The 16478-nt window shown below is 42.3% G+C and overlaps 1 protein-coding gene across 1 annotated transcript in view; it reads left to right on the forward strand.

The window, feature by feature from the left end:
* The first annotated feature begins 385 nt into the window (after nt 1–385).
* The window catches only part of SNX14 (sorting nexin 14), a 35941-nt gene continuing 19848 nt past the window's right edge, over nt 386–16478 (forward strand). The window contains exons 1-14 of the mRNA XM_079970423.1: nt 386–607; nt 1736–1856; nt 3293–3369; nt 3452–3530; nt 5081–5124; nt 5936–6023; nt 6507–6591; nt 9043–9199; nt 9808–9883; nt 14116–14160; nt 14245–14325; nt 14443–14557; nt 15551–15706; nt 16053–16177. Coding sequence (XP_079826549.1) covers nt 468–607; nt 1736–1856; nt 3293–3369; nt 3452–3530; nt 5081–5124; nt 5936–6023; nt 6507–6591; nt 9043–9199; nt 9808–9883; nt 14116–14160; nt 14245–14325; nt 14443–14557; nt 15551–15706; nt 16053–16177 — 1389 coding nt within the window. The 5' untranslated portion in view covers nt 386–467. The remainder of the gene's footprint in view (nt 608–1735; nt 1857–3292; nt 3370–3451; nt 3531–5080; nt 5125–5935; nt 6024–6506; nt 6592–9042; nt 9200–9807; nt 9884–14115; nt 14161–14244; nt 14326–14442; nt 14558–15550; nt 15707–16052; nt 16178–16478) is intronic.

A 16478-nucleotide genomic window follows, 5' to 3' on the forward strand; every position in this document is an offset into this window, starting at 1 on the left:
ATGTTTCCTTACTTCCCCCGCCCGGGTTTTCGTCGGGCCGCCATTTTGAGCGCTTTTACTTCCTTCTACAAATTGGAAGTCTTGCAAGAATGGGCGGAAGTGCTTCAGCGGTTCCGTTTCTTCCCCCCGCCCTTTTCCCTTACCCACGTAATAGGGTGTCGAGGCGGGCAGAGGGTTGCTGCGCTTTTCAGGGGAGCTCTTCTTCAAGAGACCGAGGGGAACCAAAATGAAAAAAGCGCTTCGGGGAGCCTCTCGGCGCCAACTTCCTGCCTAAGACACGTGTCAACCTTGGCCCGCCTCTTTTGAGGGGGTGGGTTGGTGGGAAGTCACGTGAGAGAAAGCGGGTCGAGGCAATAGGTCACGTGAGAGAAACCGGAAGTCGGGAGCGCGGAGTCCCGGGTGTTTTCCTGACAGCCGGGGCCGCAGGTGCAGCCGGGGTCCCGTGCTCCGCCACGGCCCCCTCCACCATGAGGCGGGTGCGCGCGGCCGGGGAGAAGCTGTGCCGGCGCGTGCGCGGCGTGGAGGCGCTGCGCGAGACGTGCCGCCAGTACCCGCTCTTCTGCTGCCTCCTCCTGGGGCTCAGTGCGGCGACGCTCCTGCTCAGCCGGTAATGGGGGGGGGGGAGGCGAAGCGGGTTCCGCGCTGGTGGTGCTCCCCGTCACGGAAGCGCACGCGCGAGGCAGAGCCCGCTCTCCTGCTCGCGGAAGGCGCTTCAGGTCGAAATGTATTTGCACCAGTCAAATAAAACACGTCCCTTTGTAGGTGTAGCCGGAAGGACGGCTGTGGAAGGGGCGTGATAAACCCTTTTTAGTAAACTGCTCGGGTTTTGTGTTTTAAGAGTAAAGGCAGGGCACAAAACTCAATAAACAGAAAGGAGGGCTGTCTTTATGTTACGTTGACCTCCGTTCGTCCCCCTCGTTTAAGTGAAATTGCACGTGTGGGGATCGTTTCTACGAACCACTACCCCCCACCTATTTTCGCAATAGCACTTTTCTTTGCTGCAGCCTCTCCTTTCTCCCTGTCAAGGAGAGGCCCAGTGTGAGTATCTGTCACCCTCCTGCAACACCATCAAAATGCTGCTTGTGAGCAAAGGACATTGTGTGTGAATTTGCACCAGTTGGAGACTGAGTCTCACAGTGCCTGGAATAATTCGAATCATAGAGCTGTAGAGTTGGAAGGGATCACGAGACTCATATAGTCTGACCCTCTGCGATGCAGAAATGTTTTGCCCAACATAGGGCTTAAACCCACAAATTCCGAGTCTCAATCTCTACTGACTAAGCTATCCCAACTGTTAATGATGGTCTCTTTGCAGCAGTGACTGATATTTTGGAGGAGTACCCGTATCTCTCTTAACATTTATGACTTTAGATACTGCACAGTCACTTACTGCATTATGCTTATTCCCATTCAGGCTCCTAAGTCTTAGCACTTGTAGGTTAGGCACTGAAATAAGCAAACACTTTCTTCACCATTTAGCACAGGTATGGAGAATTTGTAGTCTCCAGATGTTGGTCAGAAATGATGAGAGTTGTAGCTCGTTGGTCAAGTTGGTTGGGGTTGATGGAAATCTTAGTCCAACAGCATCTGATATGAATGTCTTGATAGCTGTGTAAATTTCTGTTATAGTATATGTAGTGTTGAATATGGTTTTCCAAAGTTCGTAGTAGAAACATAACCAGATATACGTTTTTGTGCTGCTTTGTAGATTGTAATTTTTCTCTTTATTTTTGAGGTATCTTCACATTCTCATGACCTTCTGGTCATTTGTGGCGGGAGTTGTCACATTCTATTGTTCCTTAGGACCAGATTCCCTCTTACCCAATATTCTATTTACAATAAAACATAAAACCAAGGTAAAGTATAACTTCATTAGTGTGCTTTGATGCCTCATATGGAGGAAACAACTGAATACTGCTTTCTTTTATCATTGTCGGAGCACTAGGTTTATGCAAATTTAACTGAAACATTAGTTAATGATCAAGAACTACTTTTAGTTGATGCTGCTGCAAGTTTACAGCATCTTTGTTTATTAAATACTGCATTTGGCACACTTTCTTCAATATCTCAAAAAGTACTTATGTTGAGGCATTATGTTGGGTAATACACAAATTTAGATTCAATTAGTTAAAAGGCTGATGTTTAATGAAATTATTTGATAGCCATTTATTTTGCTGAAAAATATAGAAATATTTGTATTTTGTATGGAACATATGCCTCATCAAAATATATTAGCAAAAGACATACATGCTTATTTTGAAGAGATGGAGGGTCTGTGCATGTACAAATATTTCTAAATAATGATGTGTACAGTTTCAAGTCGAAGGGGGTTTACGCGGGTGGAACATGCTAAGCCCTTCTGCACCCCCTCAAAAAGCTGGGCTTACTTTTTTAGTGTCAAAACCCAGCTGGGGGTGAGGGGATAGATTTCATGAGGTGGGGGTGAGTACCAATTGAAGAAAAGGTTGGGATACTGTAGTGGGTGGCATGAAGTTCCAAGTGTGAGAGGATTCTTAGGTGCACCTTTCCTCCTCACCACCAGCCAAGGTTTGGCATCACTGATGCTTCTGCCATAAATGAAAAGACTGCCCTGGTATGAAGCTGCTGGTGAGAAGGGAAAAGAGCCTGTAGAGCCTTCATCTCACTCCTTTCTCGCCGCAGCTGAGGTTTGGCATTGCTGCCTTTCCCCCCATTTGCTTTAGACAGATTCATAGGTAGAAGAGGTAGTGGAAGAAATCCATTGCTGCTGTCCAGTTATAGAATGGCATTTTATTTAGTGAAAGTGTCAGCTTATGTAACAGAAGGAGAGGCAATTTTTGTCATTTGCCCCTCCCTTTCCCTCTGCAGTCACCTATGTCCCTCTCAGATCAGTTCTGGAGGGTTGGAGTGTGGAAGGTATTATGCTATGGTGGAAGGAGAATTGGGGAAAAAAAACACCTCTTCTATTTGGTAGATGCTTCAGCTGGATCAAGCATTGTTCCACAAGTGGGATAGCAGCAAGATAAGATTGTGGGAAGGAGCAGGAAGGTGAAAGCAGAATAAGTTTAGGAGAGTAGCCTAATTTCAAGACATTTGAGATGTGCTGCGGTGTGAATATTTGTTTGATGTTACAAGCCTTGGTTTTGGGGGGTGGGGTGCAGGGTGCAGACTGTTTCAGTATTTATTTCTGTGTTTTACTGTTGTCAACATTTCTACTTATGTGATTAGTTTCACTGCATAATCATTAAACATGGCCAATGCTGAATTATTTCCTTAGGATTATGAGTAATGGAACACTTGTTTGTTTTCTTAGCAATTAGAACTGCAAGAACTATATCCTCAAGGTTACACCTGTACTGTATGTAGTAGCGTCAAATGTAATAGGCACAGGTAAGTGAAAAATAGCATTTTAATTTTCTTTTTTGTACCTTGAGGAATGGAGCACTGCTTAACAATCTTCTTTATTCTATAGGCCTACATTTCTGCTACAAAATTATCAGCCATGGCTGAACTTGAAAGTTCCTTCTAAAGTTGATGCATCTCTCTCAGAGGTAACTGTTTAGCATCACCAGGTGTAGAAATCTCATTTTAAGAAATCACTATCATCCTTGCTTTGAATACCAGAATTTTTCATTTGCCCTGTTTGTAAGAATTAGTAAATTATGGGTGGATCCAACATAACGCTAAGCAAATGTTCAGCCGGGGCAAGGATTTCTTCTTGTGCAATAGAATGTCCTCCCCGTCCAAAATCTGTTTCAGGAGGAGAGGAGGGGAAAGGTCCTGTTTTGCATAAATGAAAATCCTTATGCTGAAAGGATGGATTCATTCAATACCACCTGCAAAGAGCTTTACCCTAAAATGTGGGGCCCATCCTTGGTGGGTCAGCGGGTGTCTAATATCCAGGGCTGCCAACATGCTTACAAAGTATACTGCCATCACACCTTATCTAGTCTGGGCAAGGAGACTCCCAAACCCTACTGGACACCCATAAGATTCCAGAGAAGCAAAAGCTTAAAAAATAAAGAGCTAAATGCTCTCTGAGCCTCAGGCTAGCCAATTACTCAGTAACAATTAGTTAGGAACTGGATTCAGTACCAAGGCTTGTATCCAATCTGAAATAAAATAGCTCTATTAAAAAAGAACAAGAAGAAAATGGAATAAAAATAACTGCATGTAAGGGGGAGCAAAGTACAGTTGATAGCTATATTTAGGAAATATAAATCAGACTAAAATAAAAAAGGTAATTCTGAATCCTATACATACCACAAAACAATGATTCAGAAACAAAAATCCATAACATAGCAAATATGATCTCCCAGATAAAAAAGTCAAGGAAGGCAAAAGGAGACTGAATGGAAATTAAATGGAGAAAAGAGACAAAGGAGCAACGGCTAGCCTAACAGTAAAAATTATAGCAACTGAGGCTTAGTCCCCCAAACCAATCAGAAGACTTAACACCTAGAACCTTCTAGCACTTTAGTGTACATGCTTTTCATAGCTGAAACCAGTTCCTAATTACCAGGCACCAGCTCTGACCTTGAAACTTAGGAGCAGCATAGATGCTTCAACTCTATAAGATCACTCCAATTACTTGAGAGTAGCTCCCAGCTTTTTACCTAGAGGCCTAAGCAAGTAAACCATTCCATTAACACTGTCCTATGAATATTTATGAAAAACGAGCACTTTTATCATTTTTTAAATTATAATTGATTGATTGTAAAAATAAATAAATAAGGAGCACTGTGTGAGAGGGTGATTTTCTTTCTGTCACTGCATCAGTGGGAAAGGGAATATTTTTGGCTTGTTGCCGCTCACATTGCTGGTAGTAAACAGACCAGTTGATTCTTGAAGAAACGCATGCCTGCAGTTCTGCCACCTCTCTGTCAACATTTTTGGGCATACAAAAACCTGAACATTGTATTCCCAGACCTGTACCACACATTGCTTTTTAAATGCTTTTGGGGCTGAAGATTCATGCAGTTTACACAGCTGCCTTTGTTGCTGAAATGCTTCTGCCAGTGGCATGCCATCCCTATGTTGCCTCTTTTACTGGTAATATTTTAACGCATTATTTAATTTTTCACTGTGATTTTATCTTCAGGTGTTTGAGCTTGTGCTGGAAAACTTTGTTTATCCTTGGTACAGGTAAGATTCCTTCAATGAATCTTTATTCAGTGGTTTTTTAAATAGCCCTATATCCATCTACACATAGAAGTCACAAAGGATGGCATATAAGACAATTAATTCTTGTGTTGCAAATTCTTAACCTGTGGACGGTAGAAGTTCCTTGGATCAATATTGTATTTTAAAGCTTTGCCTCATTAAGACAGCAGAGGGAGCTGAAATACCATTTTGTCTTAAATTAAGAGCGCTTTGAGTATTTGTTCACTGATAAGGCTTAAAGTATATGAAACACATTTTGAAGCCTCGTTTTGTATAATTATATATATTTAAGCCTCTAGATGTAGTTTTATTTATTTATAGTTTATTGAAGTGATTTCAATTAAAAGAAATAAAGTGATACAGAAAAAGAAGAAGAAGGAAAGGTGAGGGGGAATAAAAAAGAACAACAAGTGGAGTTAGTAATACTTAGAAATTAAAAGCTCACTTTGATTGTCTGGTGAGCATGAAAATTTGGGAGTATAGTTTGGGAATCTGTGAAATGTTTTCAGTGTATCGTTTCCCGTAGATAGTGTCCGGAGCCGTATTAACCTAAATATTTATTTCATTGCTTGATTGTTAAAAAACAACACCACCACTCCAAATGGTTTACAAAAAAAATAAATCAAGAAAAGATAGCAGGCATAATTTTAAAACATACAAAGGTTAAAATACTAAAATAGATTAAAATTACCTCAACTTTATAAGCATCCTATGAAATGACTAAGCAGAAACATAGATGAATGTATTTGCTTATCAATAATGATGCACAGTGCTTTCTTTTGAAATTTTGCAGGGAAATAACCGATGATGAATCATCTGTGGATGAATTAAGAGTAACACTGAGATTTTTTGCATCTGCAGTAATTCGCCGAATATACAAGGTAACAGTGCTATGGTGTTGAATCGAAAGTAAATCATTTTCGGTTGGGCTTTTTAGAAGAGGATAGTAAAGGATTACTTGGGAAACACTGGGCGCACAGCCCCCTCCCCCCGCAGACTCATATCTGTTTTATACCAGTCCAGTGCTTGCAGTATTTTTCAAATAATCCTGGGAATTGTATCTTAGGTTGATTGGGAATTTATGTTCCCAGCCCCCTCTCAGATGTACAGTACTTGAGAGTTTTCTGGAGGCAGTGACTTTTTTAAAAGTTTGTATACTCACAGTCCTTTATGCTGGGACACTTTGACTGAATTAAGCTCTTGCATCTAATTTACAGTTAAAACAAGAACCTTCAATACTGGTCTTCTTTTTTGACACTATTTAAATTATGCAGCTTGAATGTTGCTATATAAGCAAATGCACTTTCTTGTCATCTTTTTATTAATAATAGGGAAAATGATTTCTTCTTCTACTTCTCATCCAGGTGGATATTCCAATGGTTATTACAAGGAAAATGCTGAAGGCAGCTATGAAGCATATAGAAGTAATAGCCAAAGCCAGTCATAAAGGTAGCATTGACAGTACCATGCATTTAAATGGTTGTTAGCCTGGCAAAACCCCATTGTTATCTTTATGAAATGGTTGTTATCTCTTCAGAGTGCTTTCCTGGATAAAAAACCCATGACACTTTTTTTTAATATACCCTATCATTACATTGACTGGGACAAAAAAGTAGCCTTGTGGCAAAAAAAAATAATCAGGTGTACTCAGGGGCGCCGACTTATAAAAAATATTGGGGGGGGGGCCCATACCGACTTATAAGAAATATTGGGGGGGCCCAAGACCTCCAAACCGCTGCTGCTGGGGGAACGAAAGGGGCGAGCCCCGGGCTGCCCCGACCTTAAGTGAACCTGTGAGGGCCCGCCCTTTGCGGCAGCCGATTGGCTGCCGCCGTGGGCGGTGAATATTAATGAGCTGGGAGAATCCCCGCTTCTCGTGGGGCTGACGCCAGCCACGCGAGATTGTTGATGGGTCGAGAGCCCGCAACCCCACCCCCTCTCTAGATCGGGAGTGGCTTTGTTTCAACTCATTACTGAATGTATTTTAAAAGGTAACTATCGTCAAACAAGGAAAATAAAAAATACCAACATAATTTTGTGATTTTACAAAGCATAATATAACTAATAATTTTCTTAAATTATTGGGGGGGCGGAGCCCCCCCAAATGAATTTTTGAGGGGGCTTGGGCCCCCTCAGGCCCCATGGAGTCGGCGCCTGTGGGTGTACTGAATATCTTTTGTCTCAAGTGCTGTTTGTTTACAGAACAAAACCTGAATTGGCCAATGGATTGTTATCATGCTATTTTTGTTCAATTGGCTTACAACTGTTGTGTCTGTGTTATCATCGGCTGTTTTTTTTTTTTTTTGTTAATGGCACCTGTTAGTAATGTAATTATTGCAATCTGTCATTTTCTACATTTTATTCCCATCTGAACTCACTGTTCATTTCTGCCACTACCCCCTCCAACATGTATATCTGTAAATCAGAATATTACTTCATGCTTTTGATAAAGTGGTCAGTAGTCCATGGAAGCTTATCCAGTAATAAATACGTTAGTCTTTAAGGTGCCACAAAACTCTTTGGTTTTTATGTGCTGCCAGAGAATTATCATGGCTACCTTTCTGGAAATGGTAAGTGACTGAAATATTGGGAGACAATAGAGTATTTTGTGTCTGTAAATTCTGTAATGACATATGCACCTTGTGTGAATTTTACCCAAATTGATTGAATTCTTCTTTCATCGACAAACTAAAAAGCTTTACTGCAGTGTATCTTGGCATAAGTTAACTGTTCTATGCCCAAATATGTATTTGTGGCATCAGAAGAAAGTGTGCATCATAGTACTGAAACTTCCAGAGCCAGATAACACAACTTTTTACATGAGATTAATATTTGTTTTGAGTAGATATTAGCCCTTCCCTGTTTGGTATATAGATTATCCAGCAACTGTCTCAAAAAAACAAATGAAAAACTGCTACAGTCAGGAATAAACTGAGTTGCTGGTAAAATGTTTGCGGAAACTTTGGCAGTTTCCCATGCTATTTCTGAATAATCCCCACCCCATCGCAGCAGGTAACAGATACAGGCATATGGAAATTGGAGCAAATTCTGAGCACATCTTTTGATGAGAAATCATGGGTGTTTCTTGCAGAAATATCTCCATCTTTAATGTGGATCGTTGTCCAACTGTGTCTTTTGTCTTGAGACTGCAAAGTTCTTTGTGTTTATGGAATTTGTATGACATCACATAACATAAAGTTCTCTGAATCACTTAGAATAAGTAAACTAGGTAAAAACATTTGAGGTACAAAATGAAACAGAACTCTCTGACTCTGCCCAGTCAGATTTGAAAACAAGTTTTTTAAAAGAGATGGGTTAACACAAGGTGCTTCACTTGGTGCTGAAAAGTTCACATACATGGCTCAGTTGGTTAGAGGGTGGTGCTGATAACACCAAGGTTGCAGGTTGGATCCCTGTATGGGACAGCTGCATATTCCTGCATTGCAGGGGTTTGGACTAGTCACATGATGATCCTCAAGGCCCCTTCCAACTCTACAGTTCTGTTATTCTTTGGCTCCATGTGATCCAAGATGCCACTACTGAAAAGGCCCTTTCCCTTATGGAAAGGCAGCTTGGCCATATGCTGCTTCAGGCTTTAAAGGTTAAAACTAGCATGTTCAATTGGGCCTGGAAAGGGCCTGGGAGCCACCGTAGCTTGAAGCCCTGTTAATGACCACATTCCGTTTCCAGACTGTTTTTTAAAGGCAGCTGTACACAGAACACATTGCAATAGTCTGACTGAGCAGCTATATCAATATCTCTAGAACTACAGCCTGTCACTCTTCATAGCTGCTCTTCACAGCTGAACTGTGTTGTAAAGTAAAATATGAAGAATTGTTATGTAAAGCTATTCTATATAAATTTTATATAACTCTTGCTGGATTTCCTTTTTCCCTGCAGTGAAAAATGTTGAATATTTACAGCAAGCTGCTTTAGAAGAATATGGACCAGAGCTCCATGTGGCTTTGAGAAGTAGAAGAGATGAACTTCATTATTTAAGGAAACTTACAGAACTTCTTTTCTCCTTTCTTCTACCTCCAAAGGCAACAGACTGCGGGTATGCTATGAATTTAGGATTCTGATTTATTTGCATTCCATACTTTTTCATTGTGTGGTTACGCACAGTAGAGTCCAAAAACAAATCTTGTAATCTCAGAAAATCTTACTTTGCTTCCAGGACTCTTGTGCAACTACACACCTGGCTAGCGTCAATACTTGGCAGTGTTCATGAAAAACCAGTTGTGTGGGAGTAGCTTCAGTATAACCTTGTGCTTGGTTGTGATTCTTCTCAAAGGCTTCAGTCGCAATCTCCAATTAGTAGGTTTTCCTTCCACACAGATCTCGGTTGTACAGAACTGCTCCTCTTCCATCTGCCCACAAAGCTTAATGGCAACATCACCACAGCGCCATATTCTTCAGTTATTTTGCACCCTTAGTAGTAGTGATCAGTACACATTCCAAGTGCTTCAAATTGGCTCTGGTCTGCAAGACAGAAAGGCCAGAGGAGTGCACTGTGAGCAGCAGTGTGAGGAATTCTTGCATATTTTGTAAAATAGAACAGCAAGTGATTTTTCCAACAGTTTAGAACGAGTACTTTATGAAAGCTCCATTGCGATGAGAGAAAAAGCAGAAATGTATAAAAATAGGCTCTTTTATTCCTTTCAGATCATTCACCATACTTATAAGAGAAATCCTTTCAGGTTCTGTTTTCCTTCCCACCATGGACTTCTTAGCTGATCCGGTGAGTTTTGAGAAGTTCACATAGCCCTGTTTTCATTGTTCAACGAAATGCTACAGTTGGGCTGCTATAAAAATGAATTGCTGTATTTGTTTTCTTTTTTTATTATTGCATTTGCCTCAGACCTTTTCTCCAAGCTCAAGGTGCTGCTGTACATGGTCCTCCCTCATAACAACCCTGTGAGGTAGGGCAGGCCGAGGGAGTAGGACTTCCCTAAGGTTGCCCAGTGAGCTTCATGGCCGAGTTGGGATTTTGAAACCTTGTCTCCCAGGTCCTAGCCTGACACCCTGATCCTTGTTTGCAAGGTTTTATTCATTTTATGTTTTAAGTGGCTTTAGGGTTTTTTATTAATATTAAAGAAAATCGGGATATAAATTATTAAAATAAAGAGATGTTCTAGGAAAAGCCTCTGCAACATTATCACTTGAACTAGGAATTCACAGGGCTTCATTTGTAACAGCTACAGTTGTTGAATATATAAGATTTTTCATTGTTCCAGCAACCATTTGATTGTACTCCCACTAAATGCATTTTTAGATTTTTTATTTTATTTTTTTGATGGCAGGTTTCAGTCTGCGAACGTGCGCATTTATTCATAAGCAACTAGCTCATTACGATCTGAGCCAAAATCCTTTTACAGTTGTGGCTTGGCTTATACATCATCTTGGCTCATTCTGAGCCGTCTCTGCTCCTTTCCCTTTTCTGGAAACATACCTTCCAGCGGCATTGAAGGGGGAAAGCAGGCTGCACATACTGGAGGACTGCTCTCCAGTCCTTGGTTCGGTCTTAAATCCTTTAACCGATACAAACTTCTCCGTGCATAATAATAAGTTCCCAGGGCCTGGAAATTCTAGCAAACTATGGTTTTGTTGGCAGAGTCTGATAAGCTGATAGGTTGTTGACAGAGGTGAAGATTGAAGCCACCAGTCACATTGCTTTGGATGTGTTTCAGCTTGTGCAATCCAAGGATTTGGCTGAGGCTGCTTGGAACATTGGGTGCCACCACCTGTGCATGAAATCATTGTCTTTTCTGGCTACTACAGCTTGCTAGGACCAAACATACTATCTGAACCATGTAGTGAATCATCCTTCTCTGAGGGAAGGGATCATGACTGCTGCCCTGCCCATGTCCTTTGTTTTAAAAGATCAAATCTAGATGCAGTGGTCCTTGATAACTATTGCCTGGTGCCCAGTGTTCCTTTTTTAAGCAAGGTCTGGAGTGAGTGGTGCTGCTGCAGTTCCAAGCAGCCTTGGATGATATTGATTATCTGGGGAATGGATTGGGGATTGTAGCCTTGATGGTTCTCCTGGGCCTCTAGTGACCTTTGATAACGTTGACTATGGTGCATGTGACCCAACAACTAGTGGGAGCTGGTGAGCCAATCAGCTAGTTACAGAAGGATAGACTCATAGAATTGTAGAGTTGGAAGGGACCCCGTGGGTCATCTAGTCCAACTCTCTGCGGTGCAGGGATCTCAGCTGACGCATCCATGGCAGGTGGCCATCAAACCCCTGCATAAAAACTTCCAGTGAAAGTTGAGTCCACCACCTTCCACCGTCAAGCAGCTTACTACCAGAAAGCTCTTCCTGATATTTAGTCAGAATCTCCTTTCTTGTAACTTGAATTTGTTGGGTCGTGTCCTAGCCTCCGGAGCAGGAGAAAATGAGCTCGCTTCCTCTTCCACTTGTATGTGTGTAAGAAGAGTGGAATTTAAGTGAAGTGCTGACAGCTAATGATCAGATAAGGACTGTCTGAGAGAGCACAGGTAGGGATTTTCTGTGGGTTAGACAGGAGGCTGGGATTAGAGAGAGGGACTTTCTGGGTGGGAAGAAGGGGTGTCTGATTTACCTGAGAGGACTCCGAGTTTATCTGTCAGTGGGGACAGATAGTGAATTGGCTCAGTTAAAGATAGGGATTGTCTGCGGACAGGGGGGATGTTAGAATTCTAGAAGGGGCTGGGAGTCTTTTACAGGTAGCCTAAGACAATAGCCATCCTAGAAAGAATTTATCTGTCCAGTGGCAGGTTTATAGTGTGAAGTTAAGGAAGATCTTAAATATTTCTAAGCTATAACTTTATTGAGTATAAACAAATAAAGTTCTAGTTTTGGTTCTGAGAGTGTCTCATCCTTATTCAGTTCACTTGGCTGGGGGGGTTGAACGGCCACAGTTTCGTGCTGCTGTAAAACTATTATTATTATTATACAGTGGCTCTAGTCCTTTCTGGTAGGGCACACCCAATTGCTGGTGTTAGGGGACTTCTGTTCCACTCTTAGCCTTTGGCCTGGGAAACTGCTGGAGGAAGTGGAGGTTTGGGCTGCAGCGCCATTAACATGCAGATGCCACTTAGCCCTCATTTCCACCTCATAGTTCTGCGGAGGCAGTGGAATGTATGAGCTGGCAGTCTCACTCTGAGGTGGCTGCCTTATGTGGTCAATCATTAAAACCATAGCATAGAAACAGACCCTTAGTCAAAGGGAAAGAAATATAATATATGTTAGTCATAGTTTGCATCTTGGGATCAAAGGGGTTGTTGTTGTTGTTTATTCAGCACCATCTATGTGCTTGGTGCTTTCTGAAGAACAGGTATGGAAGTTTCCTGCCCTAAAACAGATGCAGAGAAACTACATAGGAAGGCAGTGTCACAGAGCTTTCTTCGCATGAACACACACAAACACCCTCCAAGGGGGGAAAGCATGACCCACACAGCTCCAACTTTTTGGTAGTATTGCCACCACTACCTGCATATTCTCTCTCCAGTCATCGCTGGAAGGCAGTGTCAGCCCATCCTCTCCTGATTCCCTGCCTGCCCAAACCTTGGAGCGTGTTCGGATCAGCTTAGCTCATAAGCTGTAGTGATCTCAAGCAACCAGCTAACCTCCAGTATTACAAAACGATTATGTCTTTAATTAAAAGAAATAATGAAAAAGGAAGGGGGAGGAAGGAGAGCAGAGTGCAAGACAAATCAAAACGTAACATCTAGCTAGCTTGCTTGAGCAAGTTATTAGGTTTAACTGAAATACCTGGAATAAACATGGATCTGCAAGTGTTCTGATGAGGACCAAATCTAGTAAAAAGAAGCCCTCGCCTATATATTGGGTGGGCAAGGGGTTGGTGGGGGGGCCCAACCAGTGCAGAAGGGTTCCTATGGCAGCAGGAGGCAGGACACCTTTAGAGATTGGTGCTTTGAAAAGAGTAGGAAGTATGAATTGGAAAGATCTCTTGGCCTCCCATCAACAGACTTGACTAAAGAGAAAAAACTAATGTATTGCGGCATTCCAGTCTTTGGTCTAAGGAAAATTGTGGATGGGCAGACAGGTTTGTGCAGATCACCATGATGGGCCTTTGTGTGTGTAATGAGAACATGATAGGAAGGGAAAGAAGATATGGTTATTTCAGTTGCACATGTTTTGGATTGTGTGCAGTAAGGCTTCCTGGAAAAGAGGAGTTTTGAACACTGGCTTAAGGTGGTCAGATAGTGGCAGTTTAGGGCTTAAGGGGCGACAAGGGAAGATGAGCAGAGTCTTTTCAGGGATTAGGAGACATTTGGATAGATGACTGTGGTAGAGCTGGATGAGCAAATGTCACAGGAAGGGGTGCGTCAGGAAAAGAGAATGGAGAGATAAGAGGTGGCAAAATAATTGGGGTTATCGAAGGTGACACAAGAAAACTTTTACAGGATCTCAATCTAGGACTGGGCTACTGCCAAATCTCTACAAGGAGGGTGGTGCTGCAGGAGCCTGATGTTTTTCTTAGAACTGTTTTTCTTCCAGTGAGTAGTAGTAGCCTCCACCAGTGGAAAAAAAAACGTGTTTGAAACAGCAGTTTCAGGGAGCGGTTCGCCTCCTTCCTATCAATTCTGTGCTTTAAATCCCTCCCGCAGGATTCCACAGATGCCAAGTTTCATCAGGCTGTATCTCATCTCGTTTCAGCTTCAGATCTCTCTAGTGTTCTTAATGTTTTGAGCTGAATTCAAGTTTCTGTGTCCAGAAGGATGAGCAGATGTGCTGCGGCTAGTAGCTTACAAGCATGTGTCTGATACCTCTTTCCACTGGCGCTGCTTTGGTGCCTTGTAGAGTGCGACTAAAGACGGGGCGGTTTTTTGGAAATGGCAGGCAATATAGCCATTTTGGTTCCACATTAGGAGGGGTGCAGTGCTGCAAAGTTTTCATGTAGGTGTGGCCCTTTGGGCTCCAACTGTTGTGTGTAAAATATTTTTTCTTAATCTTCTCTTTAGGATACTGTGAACCACTTGCTACTTATCTTCATTGATGACAGCCCAGTGAGTACTGACAAAATGTGAATACAATTTTTCTGCTTCTGAAATCCCATGGTCTTGCTCAGTTGACTTGCTCTTCTTCCGCAGCCTGAGAAAGCAACAGAACCTGCTTCTGCTTTGGTTCCCTTCCTGCAAAAGTTTGCAGAGCCCAGAAGCAAGAAGCCCTCTGTAAGCATGAAACAAAAAGTTCAAATACTGTGCATGTTTACATTGTGGTTGTTCTTGTTTTCGTTATTGAAATTAAACAAGGAATTTTAAATTTATTTATTTTTACTTTTTATTCAGGTCTTACAATTAGAGCTGAAAGAAATTAAAAACCAGCAGGATCTTTTCTTTCTCTTTATGAACTTTTTGAAAAAAGAAGGAGCGGTGCACGTATTGCAGTTCTGCTTGGATGTAGGTACGGTACCGCAATAAGTTCCTACTGCACGTGTATTAAATAGCCATTATTGTGAGTGGTATGACTTAACTAGCTGAAAGTTCCCAGCGATGCTCAATAATACTAATACACACACACACAAAATACTGATATTTATAAATGTCTAATGTAATTCACTCATTTCTGGGGCTCTGTACAGCCACCCCCTCCCTAAGCTGACCCCAATAATATCCGACCAAAATCTTGCCCCGAATCAATTCAGGGTGAGGTTGATGTTTAATTGGGACATTTCAACTACATCTGCAGTTGGGAGGGGCATCTCCTGCAGAGAGCAGGGAGCTTCTGTTCTTCTGGGTGCTGTTTCACAATGGCAGAGCAAAGCAAACCCGTGCAGTCAGCAAGATTGCACCCTTGGCAGGTGGCTCCTGCACTGCTGCATCACTTCCTGCCAGACCTGCTTTCCCTCCCCTCACTGCCGCCCCACCCCCATGTAATTGCCACCTCAACGTGCCCCAGCTCACTGCAGTTCAGATGACCCCATTCCTCTCTGTCACCGACTGCCACCTTCTCCCACTCTGTGGCTGCCATCACCACAATTGCATTATGGGAAGCGGCTGACTGAGCTGGACTCATCTCACTTGCCACTGATCCCCAAATCAACTCTTGCATCGGCACCACCGTGGTGATGATGAGCGATGGTGAGAGAACGGCCGGCATGGGGACAATAGCTAGTTTTTTTCTCCCCCCTCCCCCTATGCCTCAGTCTCCTGCCTTGGGACCTTTGTGGTCTTGGCCATCCCCTTTTCAGTCCTCTTCAGTGTGTTCCCTTCAGATAACATGCCAGCAAAGCAGACCCCTGCAGCTAGCAGGATTGCACCCTCTGCTCACTGGCTCAGATTGACTGTGATGCATACCCGCTCCCTGACAGCCGCAGGTCGCTTCAGGATTTTCTTTGAAGGGAGTATTTGCAATATTCAGAAATAATGCCTTTTTTTCATTTTCTTCCACCAACAGAGGAACTTAATGACAAAATTTTGCAGCCAGAATTGTCAGATTCTGAAAAGATGTCCCTTCATGAAGAAGTACAGAAAATCTACAAAACCTACTGTTTGGATGAAAGCATTGACAAAATTAGATTTGATCCTTTCATTGTGGAAGAGATACAAAGTAGTAAGTGAGACCGGGTGGAAGAAGTGGTCTCTTTGGTAGTTGGCTATGCAATTACTTTCTCCCTTACCTTGCCAGTTTCCACAGGATAATAGAAATGTTGAGCTAGATTGTACAGTACCTGTGTAGTCAAAGCACATGCCTTGATCAAACTTGGTGGCCTTGACATTCCCACCCCCACATGTCTCTTCTTGACTACAAGAATAACTGCTCTTGTCAACCTCCCAATATCAAGAGGGCAGAATTTGATGATTTAGTCCCTCCTGAGAATATCTAATCCTCCTATTACTGTGCATTTTTATGCAGCTGATATTTTGCACACCAACATTCTCCGCATTTTCACCTGTAGTTGCTGAAGGTCCCTATGATGAAGTTGTGAAGCTGCAAAGGATGCGATGCCTTTTTGAAGCCTATGAACATGTTTTCTCACTCTTAGAGAGCGTATTTACACCTAGGTTCTGTCACAGTGGTGAGGTAAGCCCGAAGATGAGAGAAAGCTCATATTTATTTGGTCAGATGTATTTTAAAAGCAGAAATGCAATACAGTGGTTTTAATACTTGCCCATTTGTTTTTAGTTAAGATGGTTTCCATTATTACAGAGTTTTGGTCTCTGAAATATGTTTAGCTCAAAGGTGCTTGTTATTCTTCCTGGGCAGAATTCTAACGTGGAGTGATAATGCTCTATTTTTAAAAATAGACCTCTGAATATAGATCGTCCAATTGCCTTAACTGTGTAGGTGGGAGAGGAGGAAGAGCAAAGGAAGAGAAAGGCTT

The sequence above is a fragment of the Podarcis cretensis genome (genome assembly GCF_951804945.1).
Source record: "Podarcis cretensis genome assembly, chromosome: 3".
Lineage (NCBI taxonomy): Eukaryota > Metazoa > Chordata > Lepidosauria > Squamata > Lacertidae > Podarcis > Podarcis cretensis.